The sequence below is a fragment of the Diadema antillarum genome, unplaced genomic scaffold (genome assembly GCF_040938485.1).
Source record: "Diadema antillarum isolate AM-2024a unplaced genomic scaffold, OU_Dant_1.0 seq00000941_RagTag, whole genome shotgun sequence".
In the NCBI taxonomy this organism is placed as follows: Eukaryota; Metazoa; Echinodermata; class Echinoidea; order Diadematoida; family Diadematidae; genus Diadema; species Diadema antillarum.
Genome location: NW_027271791.1, coordinates 351,798 through 369,882, shown reverse-complemented (window position 1 = coordinate 369,882; position 18,085 = coordinate 351,798). Strand labels below are relative to the sequence as shown.

The window sequence follows — 18,085 nt, the reverse complement described above, 5'->3', positions numbered from 1 at the left end:
GACTGGTTTAAAAACATCATTGGAACTTTTACTGTGCTGTGTCTGGACCCAATGCATACAAAGTAGAACTTTTTGATCCCTCCAAGAAACCAAGCCCTTTTGTTTATTAAATGCTCATTGTCATTTAAATGAATGATGTCTGTATAGTTGTAGTGTACATTTCCTGGTGTTGAATGCATACAAGTACAACGTGTAGCGGCACATAGAATGTGCCAATGTGTTGACAAGTACAGTCTGAATTATACATTGTATAGCAGAAAATTATATGTCCATCAAGCCCTCCCCAAAAAACCAACAACAAACAAACAAGCAAACAAACAAGACATAATTGCCTACAGAGTTTTTCGAAGGAAAGATGCAAAGCATGAGAAAGCTTGGGATTTGTTTTGACTACACTTACACTCCAGTGGCAAACCCATCCTTTTAATTGCCTGTGTGTATGGAAAGTGTCTTCACAAGGGGTAGTGGAATCAATGCAGTGAATGACTGACGGTCTTTCCATTGTGTAACGTTCCAACAGATGTTATCGTTGATTTCAGCAACAGATGACTGGCGCCCCTGGCCTCTTCTTGTCTGGTCTGACCTGAGTGAGACTTTGCTTTCATGACTCGTGTGTGACACTGAGAATTGATAATCAAAATTAAATTTCATATGCAGTGTATTGTATATGCCATATGAGTATATGTACATTTTTTGTACACACACAGTAGATGTCTGTGGGTTTACAGACTTGGTTTATGAATACAAATCAAGTCTCACAGAAATAGCACTGGGCTCAATACCGAAATGCAGTTACAGTATTCTTGCTCTTTTGAATCAGCAGAGAGTAAGCAGATATTAAGTAATCACCCGATTTTGATGTTAAAGGCATGATTTACCATTTGCAGATGAAACAAAAACCCCTCTTTAGTGCTTCAAAATAGTTCTGAAATGTGACTTAGGAATAGAAACAACCAATTAAAAAATTTGAATCAGTATCATTAATGGTTAGTACAACATACAAAATATGAACAATAGTTGATAATAAAAATGTTTCTAGATTAAACTGTCTACAGCTTTGGTTTATTGAGAAAATTAGTGATATCTCCTTATAAATACTCTAGGCATTATTGCAAAATTTTAACATGGGGGATGTGATGAGTGATACAACAGACCTACACATATGCATACAGTACAATGTGATATCTCGAATATTTTTTTTTATATCACTGCTCCCAGTGGTAAACAGTACTTTATAAAAACCAAAGAGTCAAACGTCATTAAATAAATTACATGATCTGCAAATGCATGTTGACTTCCGTTATTTTTTAATGCGTTGTGTGCTCAGTATCACTTATAAAATGCATGCAGCCAAATGAATATCTGATTGTATATAATGATATGTATGTGCCATATACTCATATCATACATCTCATGTAATAATTTTTCTATTTATCTTCAGACCGTAACTCTACTTGGATATGTACAATATGTGTATGCCGACAAAAAACCTTCCAAACCCAGATTCTGCCAGTGACATCATCTGTCAATTATTGCTTTAAGCCATGGTAAACAAACAACATTGGAATGTATATTTCCCTAGACTGAGCATAATTTGCAAGTTTCCGTGTCACTATAATTCAGTATATCAGACATTGAAGGGAAACATGGAAGTTATGCCTGGTCTGATAGGGAAAGATGCACACCGTTGTCTTTTGGTAATCATATTAGTTCTTAAAGGGATGGTAAGTATTGGTTGACGTGAGAATTCAGCTTATAACTTTTTGCGAGATACTTAGAAACCACCTCATGAAATGTTGAAAGGCATACAATTCTAAGAGGAATTCAAACTTTATTTGATGAAAATCGGTTTTGAAGTGGCTGAGATATCCAAAAACAAAGTACAATTATGTAACACAAAGCGATCCTAATTAAAGGTGGGTCCCACGTTTTATTAGGATTGCTTTGTTTTGGAGATCTCAGCCATTTCAAAACCAGTTTTTATGTAGACTTTGAATTCCTCTTAGAATTATATGCTCTTTCATATCTCATTTATAAGAGGTTTCTCATTATCAAAAAAAAAAAAAAAAAAAAAAAAACATTGGAAACCTCATGCCCCATCTCAACCGAAACTGTACCATCCATTTAAAGCAATGATTGACAGATGATGTCATTGACAGAATCTCGATTTGGAGAGATCTTTGTGGGTGTGTCCAAGTGCAAAGTATGTGCAATCTGAAGGCTCCGGACAATTATTGAAATATTGTAATTATAAACTGCATGTATAAAATCACACATTTATATTTAGATATTCTTTTGGCCACGTGATTGATGATCAGGGTATTATGAATCGTTAAGTCAAACTGCATTTACACTGCATACTGTAGTTTCATGAATTGTTTCTCTCTTTTTCTACGATTTTTTTTCCTTCTCATTTACAAAGCAAAGCACAAGTTAGCAATGTCCTCATGCATTGTGTTGGCAGAGTAAATGAAGAAATAAAGCAGTTATTAAATCAAAACCAAATTAATTTCAGTCCAGTGGAATATTCCAGCCATGGTGTCACAATGTTCGTAGGGTATTGCTAGCTGTTGTTACGCTATACTCCAGTTGTGAAACAGTGATGCTGCGCACATTAAATACAGTACATGTATGTGCAGTGTTTGTGAACAATCTATCAAGGCACATCAGATATTTCTAGACCATGTCAGTAATTTCAGTTTTGTATGATGTGCAACCAGGGGAACATTCAGACGATGGTCATGGAAAAGTAGGGTGTGGTTTTGATTAAGCTGTCAAAATAGCACAAGTTTTATTACAGTGGATGTTGAATTTTTGTTGCACATACGATGTAGTCAGTATTCTCACAGAAGCAGCGTGTGATTACATTGTATGTGGTGAGTACTGTACTACAGCTGAGACTGAGAGCCAGATCAGAGGCCATTTAGCAAGGTCATGAAACAGCACAATGTCGCCCATGCACTGGGAAGGCACTTCATGGCGCTCGTCTAGAGATGCATGGAAAGTTCTTTTGTTTGAGATAGAAACCTACATTGTTGTACTAGTCTTCAAGCCTCTATTGTGCAAGCTCAGCTTGCAAGGTGTGATTTTTAAGGGTGGAGTCATTTCATAAATTGCATTTCAACGGTACCGGTATTTGTTACACATGCAGCTTCAAAGGGAAATCCCCCAAATCAATCGTTTTATTATGTCTAAATTTGTGGAAAATGTTATGAATAAATGCGATTGTGTCTGTAAAGAAGGCTTTCTTTGTTTGATCTACTGTTTATTTGGATATTCTACTACACTGCTCAAAGTTGGTGTGCACAGGGGGCAATTCAAATAATGGGTATCCATGTCTCCTGAGAAATTTATTGAATTCACATATTGTATAGTGAACTGCCACTGACATTGTATAATGTACATTGTATATCAAATGAAGTGAACATGTACACAGAATGATGTACACTTGTACATTTGACCTCAGCCTGACCTGGCGTGTCTGTCACAGACATTTACATTTTCTTGGAGATATTGTACACGTACCCCTTGTAACAGCTTTGAAACTGCAAAATTTTCTACTTTTTGCCTTGAATTTCAAGGTTCACTCACATGTAGAAATGTGTGTATGTTTTTGTAATATTTTGTGATTTTTCTTCACAATCAAAAATAGAAATAAGGATTTTTTTTTCTTAAAGTAGGTTTTTCATGCTTGACATGTGCAATTTTCCCACAGATTTTAAACCAAATTGTGAATTTTTACTACAGAACATGTATGATTTGTATGTACACTGCACACCATGTTTCGGCATGAGTCTGTCCTGTGCAGAGTTTTTGCAACCCTTATATAGACTTCAACAGAGAGCAACGTACTTGTACTCACATGATATGTACAATTTATGTTGGTGCTTGCACTTCAGATTGAGTTCAGAAAATTCTGATTTTGCTAGATACTGGGAGAACAAAGTTTATTCTCTCCGAAGTTTGGAAGTTACACAGTCGTATGATGGGAGTATTGCTGGTATCCTAATGCAGAGACTCCAACTCTCCCGCTTTCGACGGGAGATCTCCCGCTGAAAGCCCATTTTTGCAGAATCTCCCGTTCTCCCGCCTGAAATGATTTCTTACTTAATTTCATTGTATGTTGAAAAATAAGCCTTAGATAGCACGAGAGAGCATCTACATTGTTTGTAGAACTCTAGACCGCAAGGAACTTCGTGCTCGGCGCACATCAATTTGAGTCTCCCGTTTGCTAGGGGTTTCAGGCGGGATCTGAGAATCGCTGGATCTGAGAATCTCCCGATCAGAAGGTGCTTAGGGTTGGAGTCTCTGCTAATGTTACTGCTTCTTCTTTTGTTTTTCTTCTTTTTTCCCTTATTTTCACCCACTTTGGTGGATGCAGCGATATTACTGTTTGAATGTGGGTATCCCTGTGGAACAGATTTTAGGAAATACGACATTCAACTAGTTGTACAATTACAAGTAGCTTTGCATCCGAAATAAATGTGGTGCGATCCTTCATGCAGTATGCACATGCCAGGATTGTGAGTCATCACTACACAGAACATTCATTCAGAGCCAGTGCACACATTTAGTGTCAAGAAAACTGTCATGGGATATAAACTTGAGATGTTTGCATTTTTTTTTCATTTAAATTCTACAAATGTACAATCATATCAAAGGAAAAATTAAAGAAGGAAAGGAACAATATTATAGAGCTATGTGTGCAGAAGTTGAGATATGAACTGTTTTTAAGACTAACAATCTAGTGATACAGCTGTACTTTTTTTTTATATTTTCTGTAGTATTGCAGGATAATAATGCTTTAAAGTTCTCTGAAATGTGTAGTTGAATTTTTTATTCCGTTTGGTAATGTGTGTATGTTTAATCTACCAGAATACATACACATGTATGTGGTCTTTTGTTTTGTTTTGTTTTATTTTTGAAACTACATGTAAACAGCATGGTTATGTTGTTATACCATTTGAGCGGCCTTGATGTGGCTGATGTAGAATATGTCCTACATTAATTTTGTAGATCCCATTTACTATGCCTCTCCCCTTCTAAACTCTTGGTTAAGTGCAAGTCCATGTAACCCTGTATGACATTTTAAAATGTATGATGGCTCTACCATCTGGTATGTTTTTGGCTACAAAATGTATGTTTACCACATGGTAATGTACGGGATGTATATGCTTTCTTCCTTGAAAATAAGGAAGATATTGTGTGTGAATGAGAAAATGGTTTCTGTAATTTGATTTGACAACAGTATGGTTATAGTGTGTAATGTTTGTTCTTCCTTTTTTTTTCCCCCAAAATATGGGTTTTTTTTCCTAAAAAAATATGTTTTTGCCATGTATCCGTCCATATTTGTGTTTTGGTGTGCAGAGGTTGGCAGGTATCAATGATGATAATAATAAAAATAATAAATATAATGGTAATAATAATAATATTAATAATAATAATAATTATAATAACAATAGTAATAGTAATAATAATGATAATAATTAATAGTAATAATAATGATAATAATAATAATAGTAATAATGATAATAATAATAATAATATTATGATAATAATAATACTACTGATAACAATAATAACAATAATAATAATAATAATACTAACAATAACAACAACAACAATAATAATAATAACAATAATAATGATTATAATAGAAAGATTCTCATAAAAGCACTCATTCTACCTAAAAAGATACTCATGTCATTGTTGATTCATATCCTCCCTGCAGGTGCCCTAACGGACTGCTACGATGAGCTTGGCAATCGCTACACTCTACCCGTCTACACCCTCAGTGCGCCCGTCAACATGGTCGAGGAGACAAGTGACATTGATGTCATTGACCCGGAGCCGCCAGCAGAGGGCGGCACAGAACTGACTGTCAAATTCCGCCTGTCCACAGGCAAGGAAATCAAACTAACTGTGCGATCCACGGACACGATGTACCAGGTAAAGAAGCGCATTCATGCCTCGGAGAGCATGGAGCCCTCGCGGCAACGGTTTTACTTCGGTGGCAAACTGCTCACGGACAAGACACGAATAGAGGAGGCTAAGCTAATGAAAGGATATGTCGTGCAAGTGATAATCAGTCCGCCGAACCCAGCACCTGTGGATGGTTGACCCCTGCAGTGTTTCGGCTCCAGCCCTGGTCCATGCAACTGGCAAGTCCAGTTCTATGAAAAACAAATCATCAGAATATACTTTATGAATGATTTATATTTCTCATTCTTTCTTTACCATCAGTTTCACTTCAAGTTCAGTTTACTTCTTTTTCCTTTTTTCCTTCTTTTTTTTTTTTTTTTTTTTTTTGATGAATGAACTGGCCTAGTAACCAGCTCTTTTACCTGTTCACTGTCTATCTTTATTGCCTTACATTCGTCTTTGATGGTTATGTACAAATTTCAAATGTAGATTCTTATTTCAGCCTAAGTTTTCAAAGTAACATGTCAATTGAGACATGCCTGTTTTAAGTTTGTTGTACCTTTATATTCACACTCTGAATGGGTGGGAATGTGTAAATGCCACAGTTGTGGAAGATGTCATAAAAGAAGGTACATTGTGCGTGAGCACAGTGTACTGTAATGCACATACGACAGCCATGCGGTTTGAGTGGGACTAACTGCAGAGATTACTATAGGTAAGAAAAAAAAAGCAATATTTATTGAAAGGTGAAGTGTTGATGACGGGAAATGAGTAGAATTTAAGACTGTGCTTATTAGTTTGCATCACTTGTAGGCTTTCAGCATCATAGACATATACAGTAAAGTACAGCTTAGATATCTTATTGTTATTCATACATGTGTGTTATCATTCCCAGAAAAAAATTTCATGTTGCACTGATAATCAATGACCACATTTTGGAAATATTTTCTGATGTGGAAAGTTTTGTGTACTTCACTCAATTTGACAAGAGTGAAGAGATGAAAACTTGAAAATTTTTCAATTTTAATATTCTATTATGTTTACATAGATTTATACAATTACTAATCAAATGTATACAGTCACCAAAATTACAAAGTTAATACAACATCCATCCTACCTATGAAATATAATATGACAATTTCTGCACCTGGTATTAGTTTAACTGTCTCAAATTGTTTATTTTCGGATGCTGACCAGTCAGGGTCCAAGAGGATAAATGGCATACACTTGCTATAGATATATTTGTACATTCATTGCAGGAATATACCCTACATTTTAAAGGCACCAATTCAGTTAAAGAAACCAACCTAATTGACTTTAAAATTGAATTTTGCCCTAAAATGTTTCATTGGACAAATACCCATATTTTATATACATATTCTTGAATTTAGGGACCAGCAAAATGAAGCAAAATTCCACCAAATACTGACTGGAGTATGTGCATATCAACCTGTGCAGGTGTACCTACACAAAATTAGTGTGTGAGGTCATTTTGATAATGATGATGATGATGGTGGTGGTGATGATGATGATGGTAATGGTATTTATATGAGAATTATTGTGATTTTAGTTGTTATCATCATCACCATCATCGTGCATGTAACTATTGTTTCGTGATGAAAAACATCAAATCACAAGTTTGATTAGTAAGAACTTTGGCCTTTTATTTCAATAGCATTGCCCCTCTTTTAGCTTTCTATAAACGCTTAAAACTGGTATGCATAAACTGGTTGAACAAAAATGTATTTATTGTCTAGAGTGTTGTGAAAGAAAAGATAATTATTGCATAAATTCTTACAGTTGTATCTAAAGAATATACACCAGCTCTAAAATAAATCTGACTTACTTTGAATCGTGGATTTGATTGATCTGTACACTCAGACAAGTAATCTCAGAGGGACATCAACCCATGAAATTATATTTGTGTTCAAGCTATGTACATGTACTAGCATCATTCAGGTGTTTCATCTTAGGGAAGAAATGATCGACCAGTTGTATACTTTTTTTCACAACCTAATTGAAATCATTGGCCCTATGTGAAACTTCATTACTATCAACACTGTCAGACTGTATGCAGTATTCATGCCATACAGTCTGTATCATTCTATGAGATGTTAAAGGGACTCTTTAAAATACGCAACTTCAAGATAACCACAGAGACACACGAAGTTTACATGTTGCATTCTTCAGTGCTAAAGTACTTCTGTCTGTGCCTGCAATATAAACATTTTTATGTAAATGCTCGTACATTGTACATGCCTTTACCTCATCCCAATACAACTCAGCTCGTTGTTCAAGTATTTTGTCAACAGTTCTTATGAAGCCTTTTGAACCCCCAAATTTACTTTATTTTATTTTTACCACATTAAGTTGGAATTTCTGGAGTGCCTTTGTCAAGTTTGTCAATTTCAGTTTTGTACATGTACATGGTCTATGTGATGATACCACTATGCACTTATCACTGCAGCCAATCATACACCCGCCCGCTGGCTTTATGCACAAAATGTAGAGTGATACACATTCTCCTTTCTGTGGAATACAGGCAATTTACGCTTGCACTGCAATTTATTTTAAAAAAAATTTAAGAATATTGTGTGATTCATATGTGGGTAGAAAAACCACTGGAGTCAAGATGGGGAATGTTGTGTGCATTCCTCTATTATGCCATCATCTTCAAGAGCATGGTAAGTGGTTTTTGAAGTCTACGTATGAGGATTTCAGTATCTCGTAGTGAAGGGGTTAAACTTAATGTGTGGTTCGTTCCCAATGTCAGACCAACATGGTTCCATGTGATCAGTACGTTAGCAATGGCTGTTGTGTGATTCACAGGCCATCACTGCACGCACCGAAGCTGATAAGGAGCCCTCTGAGTTACTGTACACTGCACGCACAGCAGACCGCTACAAATAATTAGTGCAGTTTACAACATGCCGGCTGAACACATCACCCTGACTTTTCGCATCTGTCAGAATCTACGTGGCAGCATGTTGTGAATCTTAAACACCATTGAGTGTCAGAGGGAGAACAGATAAATTCATTTAAGCTTACAGGCATGTGGAAATGACACAAAATAGTGTGAAGAACAGTGACACATCTTCTCATGATCATCATTGTGTTTTTAGCCGATGAAAAAGACACTTCATTTTACTCAGCAGGTGTTGTAAATTTTAAATGTTGCAAATGCAGATTAATGTATTATTTATATTCTTATAAGTTTTAGATACACATATGTATACATGTATCCAAGTGTACATTCCATGGATTATTCAAATGTTAGATTACAAATCCCTATTTCCCATAATTGATATCAATTCCTGCATTCCGTCCCATCAATTATTTAGGAGTGCATCTCGTGTACGTGTGGATGCGCCTTGTGTGTCTGTTGGGACCGGGTTATAGCATGCCCTGTTTGATGAATGGTATTTAATTCCAACTGTACATCCCTCATACATGTACTGGTCTGCAGTTGACAGTGATGTTGTTCAGAAGGTTACGTAATCCTCTTGTCTTATCCTACAGTGCAGACACTGTTGTGCGTGATACAGTGCACGGCATTTTCCCGATAGCAGTAACACCCCTGGGACCCTCCTTGCATAATGTTTGTTTGTATTCATGTGAGGCTTGTAATCAGCCGCTGATATGTAGCATGTGGATCAGGTCACCCAATAAAGGGTAAGTGGAATCAATGATATGTATGTTGTTACTTCTGGTAAAGCATGTACGGTACAAGTGTACAGTTGTACATTGTATTGTTTTCTTGATGAGGCTGTGTGAGAAACGTGGTGGAAGTGTTGAGGGAATAGTAATTTGTCGTTTGTTAAGAAAGATGTACACAAGGTGATGTAGGATAATAGCCAGAATCTGATTTCTTTTTCTTTTCTTTCTAATGGCATGAATTTCCAGGGGGGTCTGCCATCTGTCATTTCAGTAAAAATGGCCATCCTCATACATTGTATATTGCTAGCAATTGATAACTGGCAATTCCAACAAGATCAAAGCAAAAACTACCTGAATTAATAATTCTTACTGTTTGTAATGATTGTGCAGTTGTATATGCATAAATTTGAAGATCTGTAAATGGTTCATTTCTTGATATATTTTCCTATCTGTCTTGCTATATAATTATCTGTTTGTTTATCCTCGTTTATACATCTGTCTAACTTTCTGTACTTTCTCTGTCTTTCCCATCTCTCTGTCACACAATACTTTATCTATAGATCATATCTATATATCTATCATTCTGTACTATTCCCTATATATCTGTCATATCCATATTTTTCTTTCTGTGCTATTTCTCTATTTCTCGATGCTATATATATATCTTTCTGTACTATTTCCCCATATATCTTTCATATCTATGTATCTATCTTTCTGTACTATTTCTCTATCTCTCATATTTACATATCTCTCTTTCTGTACTATTTTTCTGTCTCTCATCTTCATATCTATCTTTCTGTACTATTTCTCTATTTCTCGATGCTATATATCTATCTGTCTGTACTATTTCCCTATATATCTTTCATATCTATGTATCTATCTTTCTTTACTATTTCTCTATCTCTCATATCTTCATATCTATATTTCTGTGTTATTTCTCTATCTCTCATATTTAAATATATCTCTCTTTCTGTACTATTTCTCTATCTCTCATATCTACCCTATTCATCTCTTTTTCTGTACTCTTTCACCATCTCTTATATTTTGACAGTCTGTCAGGTGGCAACATGCATGAGCTGAAATTAAATTCACCATGCAAAACTTAATTAGTGCAGGAAGAGACATGTAAGATGAGATTTTGAGGTCCCCAGAAGAAGGTCATTGTTGTAATTCATCAAACATTGGTGACAATTCTTGTGCGCTACAAAGCTGACCATACCAGGAAGAGCTACATGTATCACTGATCATTACCATTGCTATTGTGACAACACAACTGTGATAACCAAGCCTTAAGTGTTATGCACTATTTATGATGATTCAATGTGGCGATGTTGCACACCAGTACGCAAGCTCTGTGGTCTGTACAGTGATATTTGCATCAGGAGCATATTACAATTTTTTTATGCTTGTCTTTTATCAAAAGTGAAACCCTCCAGTTGAAATGGCTTGAGCTGAAATACATTTCCGAGAATGCATGCAGGAAGGAATAACACTCTGCCTTCCCTGCTGTCTCACAAACTGGATAACTAGCATCAAAACTTGTAATCACACTTGTTGTAGGAGTTTATGTTGCTATGCAGATATATATATATATATATATATATATATATATATATATATATATATATATATATATGTATATGTATATGAACATGTTGAGATTTCACGTATTGGCTCCACGAAGAAATGAAGAAACAAATTGGTAATGCATTTTTGGCCAATAAAGCATGAGTTTATTCGACTCAAATTTTTGGCGTCCTATGTCATTGTCAAGATTCCTGAAAAAGGCGTAGGACGCCGAAAATTTGAGTCGAATAAACTCATGCTTTAGTGGCCAAATATGCATTACCAGTTCGTCGGGTGCCCGTGCATTGGCCGCTAACGCAATACAATTTGTATTGCGTTAGCGGCCAATGCACGGGCACCCGATGAGTTTGTTTCTTCATATATATATATATATATATATATATATGGGTCGTGATGTGAGAAAAGGGCCCTTAGTGCTGTTGCACACAATGCCATAAAACAGCACAGAAGTTTGACAAACCAATACGCGCAAAAAAGATCCAGCTAACTAGCTGCGCGCACATGCATAGATGCGTCAAAAAGTGGCAGGATTTGACGAAAACATGCTTTTTTAAATGTCTTAATTAGGGGACTTAGGAGTGGAATTTCAGAAAACGGTTTGCATATCTAAGAACGTCAGAGTTCATTCTACAATGTGGAGGTGAAAACTCTTTTTCTGTATTTTATGCACTAAGGGCCCTTTCCTCACGTCATGGCCCATTTATATGAACTTGACTTTCAGCCTAACATATTCCACCATCTGTAATGTTCTTGTGAAGTTTTCATTTGTGTGAAGACCCTTGTGCATCAAGACCCTGATCAATTATGAAAAGCTTAATTTTCATAAAAGATGTCATGTCATGATGATAATTGCATATTCTGTCTTGTTTAAGGAAAATAGAAAAAAAAAATATTCTGTCATGTTTGTGATGATCAATATAGAGATTTGAAATAGAAATGAAGACTGGATTTTGATTTGTTGAATGCAGTTAGTAGATTTATTTTTGTGTTAATTTTGCGCTGTAAACCCAAACCATCAAAGTCACAATTATCCTTGGAATCCCTCCTTTTCCACATTATATTGGGGTTTTGTCTGCCTAAGGTTAGCCATCTGAAAATTTCTAGTGGTCCAAGTGAATTGAACTATTGTTTTCCCTACATAATATAATATGTATATATATATATATATATATATATATATATATATATATATATATATATATATATATATATATATATATATATATATATTATATATCATATCTGTATATATACCCTTATGTTCCTCAGTGGTTACGAAGAAATTATTCACAATAGTTTCCAAATTGCATTTGATTGCTATAGATAGAGATGGATTGTGCATTGCATCTCTCTTTGAAATGCTTTTAAGATCCCAGAAAATCAACAAGAGGAAAGAAGTTTGCCTCCTGTAGCACAACCCCTGAAGCACAACCACTTCTCCCCCCCCCCCCCCCACCACCACCATTCAAAGAGCCAGAGTTGGTGTAGGTTCATCCTTTGTACCATACAAAGTGTGCTCATGTAATTGGATGCTTCGTACTCGCTTCGTATGCCATCCAGTTATTTCAAGTTGTGAAAATCACAACAACAACAAAAAAAAACAAACTTTTAAGTAGAACAGATCTAAACCGAAACTGCACAAGTGGCATGACACAATGATGTAGGTTTATGATACCTCACAATCCCTGGGCAGCGATATTAAGTTTTGGCAACTCTGTTTTTCAGCAAACACAGCCACTTCTCCCCCCCACCACCACCACCATCACAACACAATTGTTGTCTTGCATGCCTTGAACACAATGACAGAAACTTGAATAAATTACTGTGGTTCTGAAATTCAAAACAACAACAACAACAACAAAAACCTTTAAACAACGGCAGTGACCCGTTCATAACTGAAACGAGTCGATGACTATCATTAAAACTTGAAGTGTACTCACAGGTAGCAAGACTCGAAGGTGAAGGGATGCATTTATCTCTTTTACACATTCAACCAATCATATGAGTGGATGCTTGTGTTCACTATATGTGGCAGCACTGTGACAAAGCTGAATATTGAAAAGACTCTGGACTTTCCATTGGAGGTCCCAAGTTCAAATCCTGTTGAATGCCTAAGTTCTTGGACAAAATGTTTTTAACCCCCCATATCCCTCTCTAACTGGGTTTATGAATTGGCGCCTGCTGGCAACGCTGGGGTAATAGTCAAGGCAGTAAGTGCCCTCTGATAGAACAGTAGCAACACTGAATAGACCACCAGGGTAACCTCAATGAAGAGGACCACACTAGTAATAATAGTAATGATATCGCTGATGATAGATAATGATAATGATGATAATGATAATAATAATAGTAGTAATAATAGTAATAATAATAGTAATAATAATAATAATAATAATAATAATAATAATGATAATGATTATAATTGTAATAATGATAACAATAATGTTACATTTATGCAATTATTTTTATAAGTAGTTGTGGTAGCAGTATTTATTTCATGTCTAGCATGTACAAGTGTGTATTATCCCCTTCCTGCCACTTCATAGGGAAGGCTGCGTGGAAGAGGTGGGTTTCAATTACAGAAGTGTGAATGACATCATTGGCAGAGATAACGAAAGTGAATGGGGCGTAGTGCAGGTGGAAATACTAGCTTGTCTAGCAGGTGCATAGACTCCACAGACTCAGAGCATTACCCAGTTTACTCATGAAGTAGAGTGGCAAAACCTTTGAAAGAGGACGATATACCACAGGTGATCGATAAAAGTCCAAGAAAATTTGAGAGCTTTTAACTTTTCTCTTTGCTTGTGGTAATTACTATGCAATGCAAATGCATGTTGACTTATGTCGATTCATGATTTTCTTAACATCACTTATGTTGCCAATTGAATATCTAAATACGTGCCATATATTTTATGATGATATTTCTACTGCTTTTCGTCAGATTACTTGGATACACCCACACACACACACACACTAAAGTCCAAACCAAGAATACATGTTACTAATATGACTAACAAAAGACATGGCAAAGAAACATGCAAGTTATGCTCAGACTAGAGGAAGGTGCATTCCAATGTCTTTTGTTAATCATAGTTAGTACTTTGTCAGTGATTGACAGAGGATGTCACTGACAGAATCTTGGTTTGGAAGGGTTCTTTTGAGGGAATATCCAAGAAATATGAAGAAAAATGATAGAACAATTATAAGGTACATGTCACATTTTTAGATATTCTTTTAGCCACATAAGTGATGATCTGGATAGTATTATGAATCAATACAAGTCCACATGGATTTGCATTGCCTAGTCCCTTTAAAGTGACAAAGATTTATGATAGCATTCTGATGTCTCCGGCAGGAATAGATTTCTCCATGACAAGGTGATCAAGGGCAGATAAAGGATGTCTTTTTGGGTCCAGAGCTTACAGAAGATTTTGCAAGACAACAAAGCCCCTTATAGAATCTTACATGATGCTAATACATTTTATGGGCTTTAGAGATTGTATGACTTGAGTAAATGTGCTTTAATGTCAGAGGCATCAATTAGACATACAGTAATGAATCCAATTCGAATATTCCATGGAATATTCACAAAGCATTAGTTAACTGATGCGATCAATCTCCATAAACAAAAAGGGTGAAACAAAAAATAAATGAAGTGAACTTTGCCCATTCTTCTCCTTCACCAGTTGCAAAACCTAAACGATCAATTTACTTGTCACCAAATCAAATTGTAGGTCCACTCTTTATCCAACTAGGCATAGTCTTGTAATCATGTAACTTCAGACTCCGCTCTTTGGACTTCGGTCAGGGTTACATTTTGTGCTTGGTAAAAGCAAGGAGGTGACCACCTCCCTGGTCATACAAAAGCTATTGAATTAAATCTTTATGTATCACTCATTTCCCATGAAAGAGCATGAATGGTTCCTTTCCATGGCTGTATTTATCCCTCATGCTTGCACCAGAACATAGAGAAAAAATGGTTGGTATTCTGATGCGGATCCAGGAATTCCGTGAAGAGGGGGCACCTTTACAAAATTGAAGGGGGGGTGCACGCTCCCCCCCCTTTTTTTTCTTTTTATTTCCTTTGTTTTAACAACAAAAAAATAAAGGGGGACGCGCACCCGGTGCGCCTCCGCCTGGATCCGCCACTGGTATTGAAGTGTTGGTAGTGAGTAAAGCAGATTTCACTTATGCTGCTTGAACGGCAGATTGTAGATCATTTATCAAATTATTGTATTATCCATCCAGTACACAAAGTATGGGCTTGTGCCTCCTCCCCCCCCCCCTCGTCTATATTCTGTTCGTACTTCCTTGTAGCACATAAACACACAGGCCACCCACTGTCTCATTATTTTGCATTTGTGGTTTTGATTCTTGTTTTCTTCCAATTGAGCTCACTGTCGTGTATTCATTAAAATTTTTTATAGTTAATGCACATTTATCCACAGTTTTATATTAATACAAATCTTTGTGCTTCATTTCTTTGGTAGATATGAATTCTTTTCGTTTGATTTGGGCAAAGCCATGTGAATGAAAACACAGAAATGAAAGTCAACATTGTAAAAGTGTTACTCCTTTTATCGAGATAATTCATGCCAAATTATACAAGAATGGCAAATGGTGTTTTGGAGAATTGACACATTGCATGTGTTTTTTTTTTCCTCCGTAAAGTTGTATGTGACTCTCAGAGCTTTCACACGCCAAATAGTGACTCCATATTGACTCATGTGGATAGTACAAAAGAAAAGAAAAAAAAAAAACTAAGACGATGCCTCTCTGCCACTTTTTGATAAATCTATTTCTCTGTTTTTAGTGATAACCACTTTTGATGGTAGGCAGAACTCCTCAAAATGTTGACTTGTTCTGATTTTGTGAGCAAATTGAGGCAACTCTATTTGAAATTGTATAGACAGAAAGATCATCTCTTGATGCACTTTCGAATTAATTTTGAATTAATTTGGTCACAGATCAGTCACACATTAGTTTCTGTTATAATGCGCCTAGAAACACTGTATTAAGCGCATTACAAATGTAATGTATTATTATTATTATAACTGTTACATTTAATTTGGCTATGTGTCCTCTGATCGAATTACATGTGTCACTGTCAAAGTATGATGAATATACATCTCGGAACCCGGAATAATGCTGAGTTTTTAATCCTACTTAGTTGGTAATACGCACTGGCTTATGATGATTGATGTGCACTATTATGAAATCTTTCTATCCTTTGGATTATTTTTCCGACCATTCCTCCCCTTCCCAATATTTGTATGTGCTTCATTACGCTAATGTTTAATTTCTTTTTTAAACTTAACAAGAGTTGTATATTTGCAATTATGCTGATTGTGTGGTTTGTAATTATAACTCATTTGTTGTTGTTTTTTGTGATTTGCAAGATCAATATGTCCATATCATGAAAAAATATGATGAAATAGCCATAGATATAAATACCTATACAGAGCTCTCCTCTGTAAGTGTAAAATGAAATCACAGCTGTCATTTTGTTCAAGGTAATGCAGTAGTTTGCAATAGCAGGTCTGTGGTGAATTTCTTGATTATATTGTTGTTTGTAAACAATAGCTGTGAGTGAATGAATGAATGAATGAATGAATGAATGAATGAATGAATGAATGAATATGTGTGTTTGTGTGTTTGACTGTAGAAGTCTGGCGCTTAAACCAAATAAGATTATGAATTAATTGCTTTGATTTGAATTGAGTAGATAAGAATTATGTCTTGTGGATGCAGTGGTCTAGACCTCAAATGTTTTCACTATGTTGGCAGCATACGTGTGTTAAAAAATATGGTACAGATGAGTGCTTCATAAGTTTGACAAAGGACAAGAACAATTTCTTATAAGTCTACAATATAGTACAATGCACATTAAATCTGACTCCACTTCTATTTTCCACTTTGCACACATTTTGACAGTAAGATACTCTGCTACTCACCAAACCTCCAGCATCTAGGCCAATTCTTTTTTCTTTCTTTACCAGTGTACTCTACCTAATTCAATAAATGTTTCAGTCAAGAAAGAAACTACAATTGCATAATGAGTTGCACTTGTCTTTGTCTTCTGCACATAGATTTGGTGTGGATATACGTTGTAGTCTTTTTCCAATGCATGTGTTAGCTAAACAGCCGTAGTGGGATGGTAAAAGAAGAAATTGAGTAATGGCCATCATTTAGCTAATCGCACAAATTACAAAAATATAGTGTTTACCCACTGATATTGCCATTTTATGGTGCCAGTTACAAACAGTGAATATTGACAATTGACAGGTCATTATGCAGGAAAACATCGAAAATGAAAAATGTGCTTGAAATATCATACACCTTTAAGAACAGCACCCCGCTCTATGACTATCAAATAGCCATCGCGTATTCAATTCATTTCCCTCCTTTTTTTTATCGTCATTTGGCTTGGTTCAGGATATGAATTAGAAGGGGGCACTCCTAGCTCAGCTCATGTTTCTGTTTGTAGACATAATTTGAGTTGAAGTGACAGAAACTACTTCACACAAAAACCAAGAGAGAGAGAGAGAGAGAGAGAGAGAGAGGGGGGGGGGGGGGGAGTGAGCCTTTGGTACTTTTCAAAACAATGAAAGTAGAAACTTGTGTTAAAGTCCTATGTTAAAGGGTAAAATGAAGGATCAACCACAACTACTTTCAGAGCTTTTTCTTTTTCTCTCCTCTCTCTCTCTCTCTCTCTCTCTCTCTCTCTCTCTCTCTCTCTGAGCTTAAAGCACTTGAGAATGATGGTGTCTAATTCTACACAGTATTTTGTTTGAAGAAAATTCACAGGTCAAAGGTTATGAGGTGACATCTCCAATAAATGGTACAGGTATATGATGGAGCTATTTCTAGTGACAAGCATGAATACATGTTTTTCTTGGCATGCTGATTTCTGTTTTTC

The 18,085-nt window shown here is 35.9% G+C and overlaps 1 protein-coding gene across 1 annotated transcript in view; it reads left to right on the top strand.

Moving 5' to 3' along the window:
- The window catches only part of LOC139741613 (ubiquitin domain-containing protein 2-like), a 29,551-nt gene extending 19,439 nt beyond the window's left edge, over window positions 1-10,112 (top strand). The window contains exon 3 of the mRNA XM_071652193.1: window positions 5,732-10,112. Within this exon, the coding sequence (XP_071508294.1) occupies window positions 5,732-6,120 (389 nt within the window). The 3' untranslated portion in view covers window positions 6,121-10,112. The remainder of the gene's footprint in view (window positions 1-5,731) is intronic.
- Window positions 10,113-18,085: the final 7,973 nt, after the last annotated feature.